Genomic DNA, 18,181 nt, shown 5'->3' with positions numbered 1-18,181 from the left:
GGAGAGGGTGTGGAGAAAAGGGAACCCTCCTACACTGTTGGTGGGAATGTAAATTGGGATAGATACTATAGAAGACAGTATGGAGGTTCTTTAAACGAACTAAATGAAATTACCATATGCTCCAGAAATCCTACTCCTGGACATCTATCTGGAGAAAACCATAATTCAAAAAGATATATGTGCTCCAATGTTCATAGCAGCACTATTCACAATAATTAAGACATGGAAGCAACCTAAGTGTCCATCAACAGATGAGTAGATTAAGATGTGGTGCATAAACACAAATGGGATATTAGCCATAAAAAAGAATGAAATATTGCCATTTGTGGCAGCATGGGTAGACCTAGAAATCATCATCATTCTCAGAGAAAGACAAATATATCACTCACATGTGGAATCTAAAAAAAGTGATACAAATGAACTTACTTACAAAACAGAAAGAGATTCACAGACATAGAAAACAAACTTATGGTTACCAAAGGGGAAAGACAGAGGAGGGATAAATTAGGAGTTTGGGATTAGCATATACATGCTACTACATATTAAATAGATAACCAACAAGGTCCTACTGTATAGCATAGGGAGCTATATTTAATATCTTATAATAACCTATAACAGAAAAGAATCTGAGGCTGGACACCTGGAACTAACACTTAATTAATATTGTAAATCAACTATAGTTAAATAATTTTAAAGCTGACTGCAGGAAAGTTCTGGATTTAAAGGAAGGATTGGACTAAGGTAGAGTTAAGAAAACATATAATACTGTTCTGGAGGGGGGAGAGGCAGATAATGGAAAATATTTGATATTGAGTTAATGTCATTTAGTGTGACGTCACGAAAGAATGGATGGAGGGAAGGGCAGATAAGCAAGGATGACTTAACGGGAGGAAATGGGAGATAGGCAGAGAGACTAGTTAAATTTGAGAAACCTCTGACTACAGTTTTGAGAAAGGAGATAGTAGTGTGAGCTCATCAATTATTCAACAATGTTAACCGGAGCCAAGGAGAAGGTAATATCTAGGGCTAAATTGGAACCACTCACCCTTATCTTTTAAGAGAGAAAAATTAGAAATTCCGCTGTGGTGCAGTGAGATCAGTGGCACTATGAGATCAGTGGCACTGGGACACAGGTTAAATCCCCAGCCCTGTACAGTGAATTAAGGATCTGGCATTGCTACAGCTGTGGCTTAGGTTGCAGCTAGGCTCAGATCTGATCTCTGGCCTGGGAACTCCATATGCCACTGGGTGGCCAAAAATGGAAGAAAAAAAAAAAAAAAGAAAGAAAGAAAGAAAAGGAAAAGAAAAATAAAATCTGTGCAGCTAGTTTGGAAGCCCAATGTTTCACGGTCATCAAAACACCACCCTTTCGAACTAGTATCAGCGAAAGCCCACTCATACTTGGCTCTTTCCCAGCACATGCCTAAATCAGAGAAACAAGTAGCAGGTAGCTCCACAAAGACCCTCACTGTGATGGGTCACAAGTGAAGAACACTGTGAGCAATCGGAAGTTGAGAGGAGCTGAGAAGACTCAAAAGGGTTGGTACCTAAAACCACTCACAGATGGATATGGTTACCCATTACTCTGGAGAACAAAGAGAGCCCTCCGCACACTTGGAGCTCCACACTCCTGAGGTTTGAAGTGCGGGGTATTACCATGTCAAATCAAATGGAATCATTTTGTGAGTCACCTGGAGGAATTTGAAGTGCCTGGGAGGGCGTTGTCTACAAGCTAACCTTCAATACTATTATACGGTTGTTCCCAGAGTGTGGTCCCCAGGGTAGCAGCATCAGCACTGCATGGGAACTTGCTAGAAATGCAAATTCTTGGTCCCACCCCCTCAGGAATGGAAGCCAAATAATCCATGGCTTTACAGGTTCCCCAGGGGATCCTAATTCAAGGGAAAGTTCAAGAGCCATTTTCCTTTGTAGGGGGCTACCCAGGTGTGATGATTTTAGGAATGCCAAACCTCTGGGCAAAAGGCTGAGAGACTAATTTTTTACAGTTAGACTTAATTTTTCAGACTTTAAGTCTCTTATCTATCTGGGAAAGACGAGGGGAGTAGCTTCATCTACTTCCCATTTTAGACAAAATCAAACTAGGTAGAATTACAGAAATTTCAAGAGTCAAGTTAATCACACATTGTTATCATTGGTAATGCAAGATCTCTTTCTTGATTTGATCCATTGATCCCTCCTCCACGGTAGGCAACTGCTCTAATGTATTTATTGACAATCTTTTGCATCCAATGTGAAACATGTGCTGTTGTCCTGTGTGCATGAATCTTTACTTAAAATGGCATCTTAATATTCTTTTTTAATGAATTATATTTGTAGTTGTACAACAATCATCCCAACCTAATTATCTTAATATTGTATCTCAGTGATCTTTCCTTTATTCCCTCTGTGTAAATATCGACATGGCTTCTCGCTGGCTATCTTCCTATCTTTACTCAAAATTTTCTTCTTGAGTCCTTTTCCTCCACCCTATCTAAAATTTCACACGCATCAACATTTCATACCCATCTCTTTTTAATTTTTCCTTCTTAGCACTAACCACGTGCAATACATTTTACTTACCCATCTTTTTTTTTTTTATTAGGATGTAAGGTCAAAAAGGAAAGAGATTTTTGTCTTTTTGAAAAATTAATGTATTCTTCAAGCATAAAACAATAGTTTGCTCATAGTAACTCTCAATAGATGGTGGGTAACTGAACGAATGCCATGGGGTCAGTGTAAATAAAGCACCAAATCACTGATGATTCTATTTCAAATAAAATTTTGCATAGAAAAATACTTCTAGAATGAAGTCAATTGAAAATATGGGGTAATCTTGCAATGCACCTGGCCTGGGCCTCTTCAAAGGTGCAAGTCCTAGAAAATATATATTTTTGTATCTACCCGTCTATTCATTCATCCTCATGATTTTTTTTTTTTTTTTTGGTGGGAGGAGGTTTATTTTGCGAGCTTGGCTTGGGTGCATGACTTCTGCAGCTTCGGGGGCATTTTGATTGCTCCCTGAATGGCTCTTAAAAACATTGGCAAGAACTGTAAAAATAAAAGATGCCAGAACCTTAACCCAAGGAGCAAGGCCAGGGATCAAACCTGCATGCTCATGGACACTATGTAGGGTTCTTAACCTGCCGAGCCACAGCTGGAACCCCAGGGCAAAACTTTTGAAAGTGAAGCAGCTTTCCTTACTTACTGGGCAGAAGAGGTAATAAGAGGATGCAGGCTCAAATGGCCAGTTTCTCAATCCCTGAGCCCTACCTAGGGAGGTTTTCAGAGTCTTAATCTTGCCCTAAGCAGAGTAAGATCAAGGTGTCTTTTACCCTTACCGGGAAACTAAGATGCCCCTTATGAAAATGATGGTGGAAAGGGCTGGGGCTTGGACCATTCCAGCTTCAGCTAGTGGGTTTCCCTGGCTTGAATTCAACCTAATTGGACATGCAAATTGAAAACATCTATTATTAATAATGTATACACAGAAAATATGTGGGGCTTACAAGGGTAGGGTTGACTAAGCAGGTAAGAACACATCCAGGTCCATGACAGAAGCTCAGGGGCCAGTTTGGACTTTGGAAAAACCCCGTCCTATACTTGGGGATCTTATTTTACCTTCTCCATCATGTCACACCCAAGAAAGTGACTGTGCTTGCATCATTACCACAGAGCATACAATTAAAATTCTTTTGATGGTAATAGGGCTTCTAAATTTAAAAAGGTGATAACATCTTGACCAAAGTAAAATTTGAAAAGGTATCAGTAGAGATGACCATAACTTTCAGAGTTTTCTGTGCAAGTAGCCACTTGACACAGAATCTTTGGGACCAAGAATGGAAGAGTGGCTGGTATTGTTTGTATTGGGGGTGGAGGGATGTATCATAATATGACCAAGGGACTGTCAGAGGGACATGTGGGTAGAGACAAAATCCAACCCTTTGAACTTGCATTATAGAATAATTTGGTGGGGGGGATATAAATAGACATTCTGTTCACTCACCCTTCTGAGCTCTCTCTGCTTCTAATGGGTTTTAATTTCTATTTACTATCTTCCAAGCAAGTGTACTATCCATATTCCTACATACAACTACTACAAATTTTCAGCAGCTACATGTTCAATAGTTGTTGAGAATAACATTGGTGATAAACTTTCTCCCAGATCCCACCTTCCCTTTTACCCAGCCCAGTAGCCCAGCATGCTAAATGAGAAATCCAATAAAGGCAGATATATAATAAAATATGCCTTTTTATTCATGGACATATGGCCACACTGAAAGTTAAAAGCACCAATGGCCTTTCTCAAAGGCATCATGGTTACAATAGATTAAAATGAATTAAAAAGATATAAATAACATAAGAATAAAATGCCTCATGACATCGATAAACTGGATTACTTCTGTGTTGCTGTTGGATGTCCAGGAGCACACACTTCTAAAGTTCATAGAGGAAAGAAGGAGTCAGGTTCCTTGGAAGGGAGTAATTGTGTGGTCCATAAAAAGGCGTTGACTGTAGAAAAACAAAATTCATAAGCAACTGATATTTGGTATTTATGAAACCCAAGTTTCAGGGATATTGTTCAAACAAACAGGAGGACTCTCTGAGTTCATACCAAGGGGAATGGAACTAGTAAGACTATTTAAGGTGAGCTTTAGGGTCTGATTTTCTTATAACTCCCAGATATGAATTGTATCCCAGATGGTTTGAGATAGTCCAGATTTTAAGAACAGGAGCAACCTGGATCCCATCTCTTAAAGATTATAGAAGGAAAACAAAATTCAAGGGAGTCTTGCACATGTTTGAAATATTGTTTGGCTGCATGTAAATCAATGAAACTGGAACACACCCTCACGCCATGCATAAAAATAAACTCAAAATGGCTTAAAGACTTAAACATAAGACAAGACACAATCAAACTCCTAGAAGAGACATAGGAAAAACATCCTCTGATATCAATTTTACAACTGTTTTCTCAGGTTAGTCTCCCAAAGCAACAGAAATAAAAGCAAACATAAACCAATGGGACCTAATCGAACTGACAAGCTTTTGCACAGCAAAGGAAACCATTAAAAAAAAAAAAAACCTCAAAAGACAACTTACAGAATGGGAGAAAATAGTTTCAAATGATGCAACTGACAAGGGCTTAATCTCTAAAATATACAAACAACTTATATAACTCAACAAGAAAACAGTCAACAACCCAATTGAAAAATGGGCAAAAGACTTGAATAGACATTTCTCCAAGGAATATATACAGATGGCCAATAAGCACATGAAAAAATGCTCAACATCACTTTTTATTAGACAAATGAAAATCAAAACTGCTATGAGGTAACACCTCACACCAGTCTGAATGGCCATCATTAATAAATCCACAAATAACAAGTGCTGGAGGGTCTGTGGAGAAAAGGGAACCCTCCTGCACTGCTGGTGGGAATGTAAATTGGTACGACCACTATGGAAAACAGTATGGAGGTACCTTAGAAAACTATACATAGAACTACCATATGACCCAGAAATCCCACTCTTGGGCATATATCTGGACAAAGCTTTCCTTGAAAAAGACACAGGCACTTGCATATTCATTGCAGCACTATTTACAATAGCCAAGACATGGAAACAACCCAAATTTCCATCAACAGATTATTGGATTAAGAAGATGTGATACACACACACACACACACACACACACAATGGAATACTTCTCAGCCATAAAAAAACAAACTAATGCCATTTGCAGCAACATGGATGGAACTAGAGACTCTCATAGTAAGTGAAGTAAGTCAGAAAGAGAAAGACAAATAGTACATGATATCACTTATATCTGGAATCTAATATATGGTACAAATGAACTTTTCCACAGAAAAGAAAATCATGGACATGGAGAGTAGACTTATGGTTGCCAAGGGGGAGGGAGTGGCATGGATTGGGAATTTGGGGTTAGTAGATGCAAACTCTTGCCTTTGGAATGGATAAGCAATGAGATCTTGCTGTATAGCACTGGGAACTATATCTAGTCACTTATGATGGAGCATGATAATGTGAGAAAAAGAATGTATGCGTGTATGTGTCACTGGGCCACCATGCTGTACATAGAAAATTGACAGAACACTGTAAACCAGCTATAATGGAAAAAAATAAAAATCATTACAAAATTTTAAAAAATGAAATTTTGTTTGAACTGGACCGAGTGGGAAAACCCAAAGGACTAGCTCCAGTGTTCCCTTCCAAGGGCCCTCCTCAGCTTTAAGAAAGTTGGTCTCTTCACAGAAGTGAAGAAAAATGTTTGAAACTGGCAATCTCTGAATTTATCAACTTCTCTTTTCTATCTCAGTTCTCGGTTTTTGACTCAGATATTCAGTTCTAAACTTAATCAAGTGACATCTTTACTGTTAAGGGAAAAAACCCATAGGGTGAGTAGAAATTTATGACTGGAAGGTATAGGGTCATCCTCCTATAAATACCAAGGATGGTGTAATACAACTACGAGAGAGAATTCAGTGTAACGCCACTCATACATAACTCTACCACTGAATTGTATGCCACTCAGACCCTAGTGGGGATTTAGACCTTGCCTGTTGTTACTTGTCCTCAATACTTTTTTTTTTTTTGGTCATAAAATCTCTGATTTGACACATTAAATGTTGGCTTTTTTAAAATTTTATTTTTATTAGAGTATAGTTGATTTACAGTGTAGTGTAGATTTCTGCTGCACAGCATAGTGACCCAGTCATACATTTATATATACATTCTTTTTCTCATGCTATCATGTCCTACCCCAAGAGATTGGATATAGTTCCCTGCGCTGTACAGTAGGACCTCACTGCTTATCCATTCTAAATGGAGGCAACTAGAGATTCTCATACTGAGTGAAATAAATTAGAAAGACAAATACCATATGACATCACTTATATGTGGAATCCAAATATGGCACAAATGATCCTATCTAAACAGAAACAGACTCACAGATGTAGAGAACAGAGTTGTGGTTGCAAGGAGGAAGGGGGAGGAAGTAGGATGGACAGAATGTTTGGGCTTGGTAGGTATTGGATTTTGAAGGTATCCTTACCCAGTTATCTCTGAAGTGGGCATAACCACATCTCACACAGTATCTGTACTGTATCAAGAACCAGTATTGAACAGGTGGAGGTATGATTAAGCTATTGATTCTTTCAGTGTCATTAGTGGACTTGTCAGGGGAGACACAGGAGCTTTCAAAAGAAAAAAAGAAGAGAATTGAAAAGTAATACCAAGGCTTAAGATATCATTCCTGGAATTGATCTTTGGGCTCAGATATTAGCAAGCTATGCTTTAACAGCTATAACTTTTCATTTTATTTTAAGAATAATACATTATTGGAGTTCCCGCTGCAGCACAATGGGATTGGTAGTATCACTGCAGTGCCAGGACACAGGTTCAATCCCTGGTCAGGCAGAGTGAACTAAGCAATCTGGCGTTGTCACAGCTTGGATCTGATCCCTGGCCCAAGAACCCCATGTACCATGGTGCAGCCAAAAATAAACAAACAAACAAACACATTATCATGTTCTGTTCAATACCCTCACCAAATCCTTTATTGTGGGCTAATAAATTATGTAACCAGAAACGTTCTCTGTTAAATTAAGAAAAACCATTTTAAGATATGAACAGGGATTTTTGCTTGAAAAGAGTAATAGGTCCAAGGCAAGATTTTCCTAGAATCTCTTAAAGTTTATTAACAGGTCTGCAAAGAGCTAATAAAAGCTATTCTTTTTATTCAAAAGACAACATCAGCCAGTTTAGAAGCTGAAAGAGCTTACTAACCATCACAGAATGGCGTAGCATAGCAATGTAAAACAGCAGCTTGAGTCATTCTACCTAGGATTAAATCTAGGACTTTCTAGCTAGGTGACATTGGCAAATCATTCAATGCATCTAAGACCAGTTTCTCAAACATTAAATATTAGTGACTCATGCATAAGGTTGATAATGATGATTAAAATGCCTTAAGTTCTTGTAAACTTGTGGCTGGCACATGGTAAGTGTTCAATAAATGAGTTTTTTGTTAGTAGCAAGGATCAAACATTTTTCTGGTCAAAAGCTGTTGCCTGACAGTCTGTTCTTAGCAAAGTTTCTACTTCTTCTTATTTAATTCCAACTGGTTTAAAAGAAATTGTACCCTTACTGCTCAAACAGTAGAATTTTCTTTTTCTTTTTAAAATTGGGATGTTGGATACTGTTTTGTTTTTTTGGTTTTTTTTACCCCATATTTTTAAGTTTCCAGAGAAGAAAGGTATATGTTGGTTTGCTGTCTGGGAGAGAAAACCATAGGAGGAAGAGTTTCACCTTCTATGGGCCCTCTCCCTGCATTTTTCTCAGTGGAAGAAGAAAATATTATCCAATAGTAAATTTGAGAGAAAGAACTGATCATTGACCATTCGGTCCCAGTGTAGTTCTCTTTGTGGAGCCAGACTGTCTTCAGAGGGTCACCTTCTGATCTGCTCTGCAGCCAGGAGGCCAGCTTACCAGATCAGTTCTTTGCAGGCAAGGGGGGAAGATTGCAATCTTCCAGTTCTTTCTCCTGAGTCAGTAAATTCATATCATGGTGGCAGTTGTAGGGAGGTTTATAGTTGCAGGTCTAAAGCCTCATTTGCCAGTTGGCTTTATTAGAAATAAAGCTGCATCCTGATCAACATCTTCTCTATCCTCTGACTTATTACTTCGTTGATATCAAATTCAGGAGGGGAAATGGATTATTATTTATTTGACTTCCCAAACCCCAACTCTTCTGCACAAGCAGAGCCTCTTGAATTACGGAAGAGTCAAAGCCCATCTATCCATCTGCCTAAGACACCTTACATGTGTGTGTCAAGTGTTGGTGCCATGAGTAGATTAGGCAGCATACCCTCATCATGGATGGGAGAGTGAATAGAAAGAATCAAGGATCTAGAATTAAGAAGCGAGGTTCACGTCTGGCTTTGTAACTTGTGTAACTCACTCATCCTGAGTCCTGACAGCTGAACAGTGAGATGCTCCAGAGATTAAATAATATTGGCAGACATACTATCAAGCTAATCTAGATAGAAACAATCATGGCGTTCCTGTTGTGGCTCAGCAGTAATGAACCTGACTAGTATCCATGAGGCTGCAGGTTTGATCCCTGGCCTTGCTCAGTGGGTTAAAGCTCCAGTGTTTCCATGAGCTGTGGTGTAGGTTTCAGATTTGGCTCAGATCCTGCCTTGCTGTGGCTGTGGTGTAGGCCAGCAGCTACAGCTACGATTTGATCCCTACCCTGGGGACTTCCATATGCCGCTAGTGTGGACCTAAAAATAACAACAAAAACAACAAAAAAACCCCCAAACAACTATGACTTTCGAGGTCTCTGGATAAATAGTGCTACATTTCAGCAAAAAGCTATAGTATGTAAGGAAGAAAAAAAAGGATGTTTTGCACTAACCTGGGAACCATACACTCCAAACGAAGTTCAGCAGAAAGTAAGTGATTCCTTGGTTTGTAGGTAAGCCAGGAATTAATGAATGTTCCATCATAGAAAACCTGGTGGGGAAAAACACCTTTGAAATTTGTGTTTATTTGTCGCAAAATATTATTTTATTCAAATTTAAAACTGTTCACTCTCTAGAGATCATGATATTGACTGCAATTAGGGTAATTAAAGTTTTCCTTGGCAAAGCGGAGGCATTTAACTTCAGGAGAATACAGAACAAAAACACAGGGCATATGATTTTGAATAGAATTGGCAGCTAAGGGTCAGTTGATCCTGAGTGTTTTATGTTCAACTGCTCAAATCAAAATTAAAAAATCATGAGATTCAAGTTTTAAAATGATACAAAAGGTGATGAATGTATTTTAAAACAAAATGCTTTACTTTGTATGCAGTAAGTCAGAGTACAGCTTTGTGGTAAAATGGTCCTATATTCTGAACAGTATAATAAATTTCATTTTTTAATAACTTAGATTATTCAAAAATTATATAATATGTATCAAATCATATTTAATGCAATAATTACAGCTAGAATTGGCATACATTCTTTTTCTTTCCCAGAATATTAAAAAAAAATTTTGAGGGGAGTTCCCATCATGGCACAGTGGAAGACTAGTAGCCATGAGGAGGTGGGTTCAATCCCTGGGCTTGCCCAGTGGGTTGAGGATCTGGCGTTGCTGTGAGCTATGGTGTAGGTTGCAGATGTGGCTTGGATCTGGTGTTACAGTGGCGTAGGCCGGCAGCTGTAGCTCTGATTTGACACCTAGCCTGGGACTTCCATATACTGTGGGTGCAGCCCTGAAAAGCAAACAAAAAAAAAAAAAAAAAAAAAAAGAAAAGAAATTTTTCGAGGAATGAAAAAAATTTCACATCTTAGGAGAAGAATTTTTCTACCAGGAAAGGATTTTTTAAAAGACAATATTGTGGGGTTTTGAAATACTTTATATAGCTTCTAATTAAAACATAATATTTTCTTTTTGATCTGCTCTTCAAATCCTCGAAAACATTAGCCTGATAGGAAGATAGGTACTTAAAACTTCTGCATGTGTTCTACTGAACAGAGTTTTCTGAATGTAAAATATGCACATATTGCAGGAAGCATGTGAAATATGTTTACGGCTCAGCAAATGAGGTATATTTCCTAAAATGATATCATCCTGGGTTTAATTCTCTGTTGGTGTGTATTTCTACCTAACTTTATTAGCTCTCCACTGTTTATATTATTAAGATCTTAATGTATATTTTGTATGTGTATCTTCTTTTTTTCCCACTTTAATAGGGAAGTTCTTATGTCATCAAATTATAGATTTATTAGCTACAGAGTATCCTGGCATCTAAATGATTTATCTGTTTCAGAAAATCAAGTCAAGTGGTAAGATTTTTTAAAAAGACAATTAGGAGTTCCCTGTGTGGTTCAGCAGTTAACAATCTGTACTGGGAGCCATGAGGATGCGGGTTCAATCCCTGGCCTTGCTCAGTGGATTAAGGATCTGACTTTGCTGTGGTGTAGGTTGCAGTGTAGGGTGTTTAGCTATATCTCTGGCCTCTGCTCACTAGATGCCAGTAGCACTCACTGCAGCCCTGCCTGATGTGACAACTAAAATTGTCTCCAGACATTGCTGAATGTCCACTGGGAGGCAAAAAATCACCCCAGCTTGATAACTACCAGTTTAGGCTGTTGCCTAGGACTGTAGGAGTGACAGTTGTTTTTAACCATTAAAAGTGGATCAAATGACTTTGGATCTCTCCCTGGCAAGGATGATGGAGAATATCTGAGTCACTGGATCCCACTGGAGGGATTAAGGGCTGGCAAAATGGCATGTGCTGGACAAGCATAAGTGGCGCCCTCAGACCACAACACTTATGGGTCAGCGAAGAGGCTCCATTGAAAGAACTTCACACCAACATGTCCAAACAACCCCTTCTATTGACTTGTGGGTAGGTTCCTGGCAGAAAATACTTAACCCCATGGCTAAAGCAGTGCAAACCGAGATAAAATGGATGTAGTGTTACACTTACCTTTGGTGTGATGGAAAGCTCCTATATCAAAACCTTTCCAGAGCTTTCCTTACTCTGATGTTGCTATAATATGGATATATTTTCAATAATCTTTTGTGAGATAGAGAAGAACAAGCAAAGTCTATTTTGAGTTCAAAATACCTCCTGTAACTTTCCTCCAAACTCCTCCAGGTAGTTTTTGTAAAATTGTTGCTGTATATTCTACAATTAGAGCTGCTTTTTTAAAAATTAGAAATTTTAATTAAAGTATAGTTGATTTACAATGCTGATTTCTGCTGTACAGCAAAGTGACCCAGTCATATATATATGTATATATATATTGTTTTTCTCACATTATCTTCCATCATGTTCTATCCCAAGAGATGGATATAGTTCCCTGTGCTGTACAGTAGGACCTCATCTCAGAGTCATAATGCAAAACAAAATATGACAAAGGGCAGAAGCAAATAAAGCTCTGCTCTATATTAACTTTTTGAGTTTGGTTACATTGCCAGTATTTGTGCTTCAATTCCTTAACCTGCACAAATAAGGATGGCATTTCTCCATAGAATTATGAGGATTGGAAAATGTGTGAAAGTGCTGATAATATATTTATATCATGATACACGCAGACTCCAAGCTTCAGAAGAGAATGGTCTTTGGGCCTCCTATTCACTCTTCATGTTCTATACATAGTAGGTCTCTGGGAAATGAATGAAAACAGATAAAAGGTTTTTGTGTTCTTTCTGGGCTTCCGCTTAAGCTATCATACCAATTAGAAGTGCAAATGGCATATTATAATAAACATAAAGCAACAGTTTCAAATTTTTACAGATGATACTAGGTAAAACAGTTGTTTCTCTTACCTGTATTTCAATTCCACACAAAGTAACAGGATAATCAAATTCAAGTTCATCTGCTCGCACATGAATTGCCAGACAGCCAGTGCCCAGAAATAATTCATCAGGGCCTACCAATTCATCTTTATAAAATAGTGCTCTTTTAGCTATAGTGCGGAAATGAAGACAGCTACATTGTACCAACACTGTTAAAAGAGCCAAAAAAAAAAAAAAAAATCAGCCAGCAATTCTGTTTCAACAAATAGCTCAAAGTTTGAGCAGTATTAGGTAACATGAAGGAAGACCAGCTTCAGCTAAAAGAAATGAGCTTAGAGAGTTGTATAAGAAAATGATTCTTTTCACAGTACAACACCCCCTCTTTCCACCCCAGCCACCCTTCCTCCCTGGCGCCACCAAAAATGGTCAGAATCAACCTGCAGAGCCCTCAGAATGTCTACCTGAGAAACAATGGCAGTGGCAGCTCCATTTGGTGGAGGAGCATGTCCTTATTAGGGCTCTCAAGCCAGGTGCTAAGTTCCCTGAAACCTAGTGTCCTGGAAAATGTGAACTCTTGGAAAATAATCCCCTATTTTAACTTTTTGCCCATGGCTCTGTGTCACACAGGAGCAGATGTACCAAAAATATGGAGAGAATGAGAGACTCTTTCAGGGTCACAGAACTCTTAAGAGCTGGACTGAAAATCATGCCAGGTTCATTGCTTATTGAGACCACATTCCATTACCTTGGCAGATCTGATTTTTATACCTGGCCTAGACTTCTCTCCTGAGTTTGAGAGTCTTCTTTCCCATTAGCTACTAGAGAGCAAGTGGATATTTGAAAGAGTCCACTCAAAGGGTACATGTCCAACACAGAAATCCAAACTTTCACCCCACTCCCTGTTTGTTTTCTATCTCTCTTGATAACACCACAATGCATTCAACTGCCAAGTCAAGAGACACAAGGATTTATTCCCAACTCCTGCTTTTCCTTTGGACCAGCATCCAGTCCACTGAATCTTCTCACTTTTACCTTTGAAATTAAAAAAAAATTTATAGTTCATTTACAGTGTTGTGTCAATTTCTGTTGTACAGAAAAATGACTGTATATATATTTATATACATTCCCTTTTTTATATTATCTTTCATCATGGTCTATCCCAAAAGGCTTGATATAGTTCCCTGTGCTATACAGTAGGAGCTCATTTATATCCATTCTAAATGTAATAGTTTGCATCTATCAACCCCAGACACCCAGTCCATCTTACTCTCTTCCCCCTCTCTCTTGGAAACCACAAGTCTGTTCTTTATGTCTGTGAGTCTATTTCTGTTTTGTAGATAGGATCATTTGTGGCCTATTTTTGGATCTCACATCTATCCACTTTTCCATGAGAAATGCCCTGACCCCCAGTTCCACTGTTTCTCCTGGACCACCTCCATAGCCTTGTAAAGGAGCATCCCGCTTCCATTTTTGTTCTCCTTCTAGAGCAATTGCAAACATGAAATCAGATAAAAACTATTTCACCAGCTTGCACACAACTCTCCAATTGCTTCCCATTATGCCCAGCAAACCTGAAGTTGTAATGGCCTCTACCACCTTCACTGCTGTGGTCCCTGAGTATCTGCCCACCTAACCTTCACTGATACACTAAACTCTAGCCTAGTGGTCTCAGCCTATCAGACCCAAATGCTCTAGTTCTATAATAATCAATTTTAATGTCTCCTTTATTATCCCTAAATAAAATTTATAGATAATCCATCTATACACATTCTTTAAAAAGTCACTATAATCCACTAATTGCAATATCAAAGAAATAAAAAGAAAGCAAGCTATAATAAAGTAGCATGGATATCAATATGTAGATACTCAGAGTCATCTACACTTATATCAAGAGTCATAGTGTGTGACACTGCTGCTGATACACAGAGATTTAAGTACCACAAAATTCAGGGGAGAGATATTTCCAGAATGATGAAAAACTCAGTAAGGTTCCAAGCAAACTGATGTGCAATTTTCCTTGGTTTTATATGTAGAACCTTATAAAAAGACTATTTATATATACATGAATGGTAAATTCTAGGTTTGGATATTACACACATGTTTGCCTCTAAGATAAAAGAATGGGATGTATTTGAAATTCATATGGGACAATTCTTTGCAGTATGAGATTGTCTCTTGAATTTTAGGCTGTATAGCATATTTTCTTTCCCTTAGTCTTGTTCAGAACAAAAACATAAATTTCCAAAGCACTCCAGGGGGCAATACAATGTGTTTTAATCCCTCCCTATGGTTCATTGAGGTGGCCACTTCCTTTCCAATTCCTTTTCTCTGGATATTTGCTTTGATGACTTTTCTTTCACGTCCTAGTTCAATGTCGGCTTCTCAGAAGACCTTGCACTGAGTGTTCTATTCAAGTGCCTTTTCTTTTCCGTAGTTATTCCCATCTCACATCATGCCATTTATTTCTATTATCACCCTTATCATAAAATTTGAGTCAGTTATCTACTTATTTATAGTGCCTTCTCCCCAACTATAAGGCAGGATTTATAAAGATAGAAGCTGTTTACTGTTATATTTTTACAGCCACCAACAGTCAGGCACATGGTAGGTAAATAGATGAGGGAAGAAAGTGTTAAATGGAAATTAACACTGGGCATTCTGATACCCCTGTTCTAAATGTTGGGAGGACAAAAACAGAGGTATAATATGGCCTTTGTATTTGGAAAAGGAGGAAAGATCTTGCTCAGATTCTAGACCCTTGTGAGGCAACTGAAGTATCAACGGCGTTACCATAGAAACAGAAGTAGCCCAAATAAAGCTGCCTGAGCCTGAGTTCTCTAGGGAAAGTTCAATATTGAGGGTGAAGATGGCATGTGGAATTGCATCAAAGTTACTTATTGCCAGCTCTAAGTCTTAAGGGACACTTCACAACATGCCCTAACAGCCTCATAGGCCTCTTTAGCCACCAGGTATATCCTAATACTGGGGAGAAAACTCACGTTTTCGATTCCATTATTTGAAACTTTGGGAGAAATCTATACTTACAAAGCACCTGCATACTCATTCTTTTTTGATCTGTCATATTTCTACCATTATTTTAAGTTTGAACGCAATCTCTTGGGAAATTGAACATGATTCTCTGCATTTGACAGACAAGGAAAGTAGAGACTCAAGGGCTTTGGGTGCCTAAGTTTATAATCTGGTCGGGGGTCACCGTGGCTATTGTATCAGCCAACTTGTTTACCAGGGACCCCTTGTTTAGAATTGATGGTACTTTCCACATCCTTCATCCATCTGAACTGGTTTGTGAATGATGATGCCAATTTGGGGGAAGGCGTCAGGCAAGGCTTGGAAAGAATGGTATAGGGTGGGTGAAACCTTAGGTCAGCCCCAATGCCACAGACACTCAGCATACTTTCTCATGTCCATACCACTACCCTGGTCTCCAGAATTTGGTTTCTGGTGTGAGCAGGAAAAAGACCAAAGTCTTTAGCATGAGCTGCCTTGAAGCAAGCCAGGCATTGTTCTCGGCTATGGAGCCCCAGGTCAGGGCCAGATGGGAACGGGGTGGGGGGGTCAGAACGGGGGCCCCTGGCTCTTTGTGGGGTGTTAGCACAAAGGGAGTGTTCCCTTTGATTTTCTTTTCCACCTGCCTCACCTCTGAGTCCTGAAATTTCAGTGGCAGACCAACATTCCATTCCTAGCTTCCACACAACTTCTACTTAAAAAAAAAAAATCAGCTCTCTAATAACCATTGCAAAAGCACATTACTCTCTATATCAGAAAGCCTGTGCAGAGGGGATGGTTGTGCTGCTTGCTCCCCTGTCCCCAAACACCTCAAGATCCCCTGTTACCTTTATACCCCTTTGGTCTCCTCCACCTTTTTTTCAGCCTCTCTGTATTCTATCCCCATTGGTGTAGCAGCCTAGACACAGATGACCACCACTGAACTAAAGGCATTTTGCATAACTTTTTTTTAAGGCAAAAATCAGAAGGTGTTCTCTGCTCTTCAGCCCCCAAAACTTCCCCTAAGTAAAGACAATGCCATCCCGAGGCCCTACCTCAAATATGTTCTCCTAGACTATGTCAATTCTACCTGCTACATAATCTATCTTACTTTTTCCTTCTGAGCATTTAGAATGGTTTACATACCTGCAAGATTTTTAAGTTAGCATTTGCCTCCCCTGAGCCACCCAGGTCTCTATGGTCTACACAGCCTGAATATGTTGGGAAGGGTTCTGTACCAAATTCTTCCCAGGTGCCAGAGTGAGACTACACAATGCCAGTGGGGAAACAATCTGAAAATCCCTCTTTGGGGACCAATCAGACCCATGGGATCAGAGGGTAGCCCAAGGTCTGTCTTTACAGCATATTGACAACTAGTCTATGCTTCACCCAGTGGACTGCAGGGAGGCACTGGAATTTTTAAGAAGGGGTTGAATCAGCATAGTAGCTCAAGAAACCTTATGCAATGATGTTCTGGAGGGGAAGAGAGGAAATTAGATAAGGGAGGCCAGTTAAGAACATGTAATTAAGTAACTTACACGTGAAGTGGTGAAAGAACAGTTGAGGTGTCAGCAATGGGAAGAGAAAGTCATGTGCAAGAGCATTTGGTCCAAGAATAACTTGGTGGGCATTCCAGTAGCTGACAAGCAGGAGAAGGTGGGAGGAAAAGAGGAGAGACAAATTGGAGAAACTTCAGAGAAAGTAACTTGCATACAATACCCCTTCACTCATTCAGCATTATCTGCTGGACTCAAGGGGAGGATAAGGCTGGGGCCATGAGAGTTGTAGAGTTCTTCCCTTTTAGGAGGAGCCAATCAAGTCCAAGCATCCAGAAGCTCATAACTCAAAGCTCCATCATTTGGGGTTCACTCATACCTGGCTCTTGCCCAGAACACATCCACATCAAGGAAACACATAGAAGCAGAAGTCCTCCCAACGCCACAGAGGACTTCATGATGCTAGATCCTGGGCTCAGAGGTCCTCAGGCAACAGGAAGTTGAGACCAGCTGGGGAAGCCAAAGAGCTTTTATACCTGATGGCACACACAGATGTATTCTGTTAACTCAGTTCTGCAGTGAGAGAGAAAGCCTTTAGACCTATTATCAGCTCTGGCTCCTGAAGTCTGACCTTTTCTTGATCACTTAGATATTGAAAACCAGTATCCTATAAAGGGAATACAGCAAAGCATCATGGGGTAGCCCCAGAACTGTCTTTTTGAAGACCTTTGAAGTGCTCAGAGAGATGTCATTCGCAGGCCAATTTTTGATACTATATGGGACTTAGGGTGGTCACAGCTCTGACCTGATGATGCCTTTCAGCACTCACAGATGGAGCCATTCCCCTTCCCCTAACCCGTTTGTTTGTTTGCTTGTTTATTTTTACAAATTTTCCTAGGGTGCTAGAATTGTCTGTATCAGTAGCTGCAGAACTTGCCCAACATTATCGCCCTGGAAAAGAGATGCCAACAGGGTCAGGAGGTCCAACCTTGACCACCCCTGTATTTGTGAAAAATCAATCTTACAGAGTCCCGTTCTCTTAAATGCTATGTTCACATCCTTCTTAGGGGTCGGATAGTCTAACTCTTTGCCTTCTTTTTCTTTTCTAACCAGGCTTTCATATTCCCAGATAGACACAGTGGTCAATTAGCCCTCATGGATGTTCCTAGGTGAGCAATGCACATCTCCTGAGAGCCTGTTTAATTGGAAGATTTACAAAAGTCCTATGATCTATGAAAAGCTTAGATTTTCTTCAAGTTGGTGCCTGTGAAAACATTGATTAATTTCTCCCAGTAGTGCTGCTTTTCCTATACTGGGATTTATACAAACTTAAGACTGCCTTGAAGTACCACAATACAGTCAAA

The 18,181-nt window shown here is 39.4% G+C and overlaps 1 protein-coding gene across 1 annotated transcript; it reads right to left on the bottom strand.

Annotated features, from left to right (window-relative positions):
* On the bottom strand, positions 4,251-17,296 carry LOC110259711 (putative oocyte-secreted protein 1 homolog). Its single transcript, XM_021085458.1, has 5 exons — positions 17,197-17,296; positions 12,346-12,524; positions 9,437-9,534; positions 7,070-7,211; positions 4,251-4,509 (listed from the first exon to the last, which is right to left on the bottom strand). Exons 1-5 carry the CDS (start codon positions 17,273-17,275, stop codon positions 4,435-4,437), a joined length of 573 nt encoding a protein of 190 aa, XP_020941117.1. The 5' UTR covers positions 17,276-17,296; the 3' UTR covers positions 4,251-4,434.

This window comes from Sus scrofa, chromosome 2 (assembly GCF_000003025.6).
Source record: "Sus scrofa isolate TJ Tabasco breed Duroc chromosome 2, Sscrofa11.1, whole genome shotgun sequence".
In the NCBI taxonomy this organism is placed as follows: domain Eukaryota; kingdom Metazoa; phylum Chordata; class Mammalia; order Artiodactyla; family Suidae; genus Sus; species Sus scrofa.
Note: the sequence above shows the minus strand (reverse complement) of the source record. Positions and strands in the feature narration are given on the sequence as shown.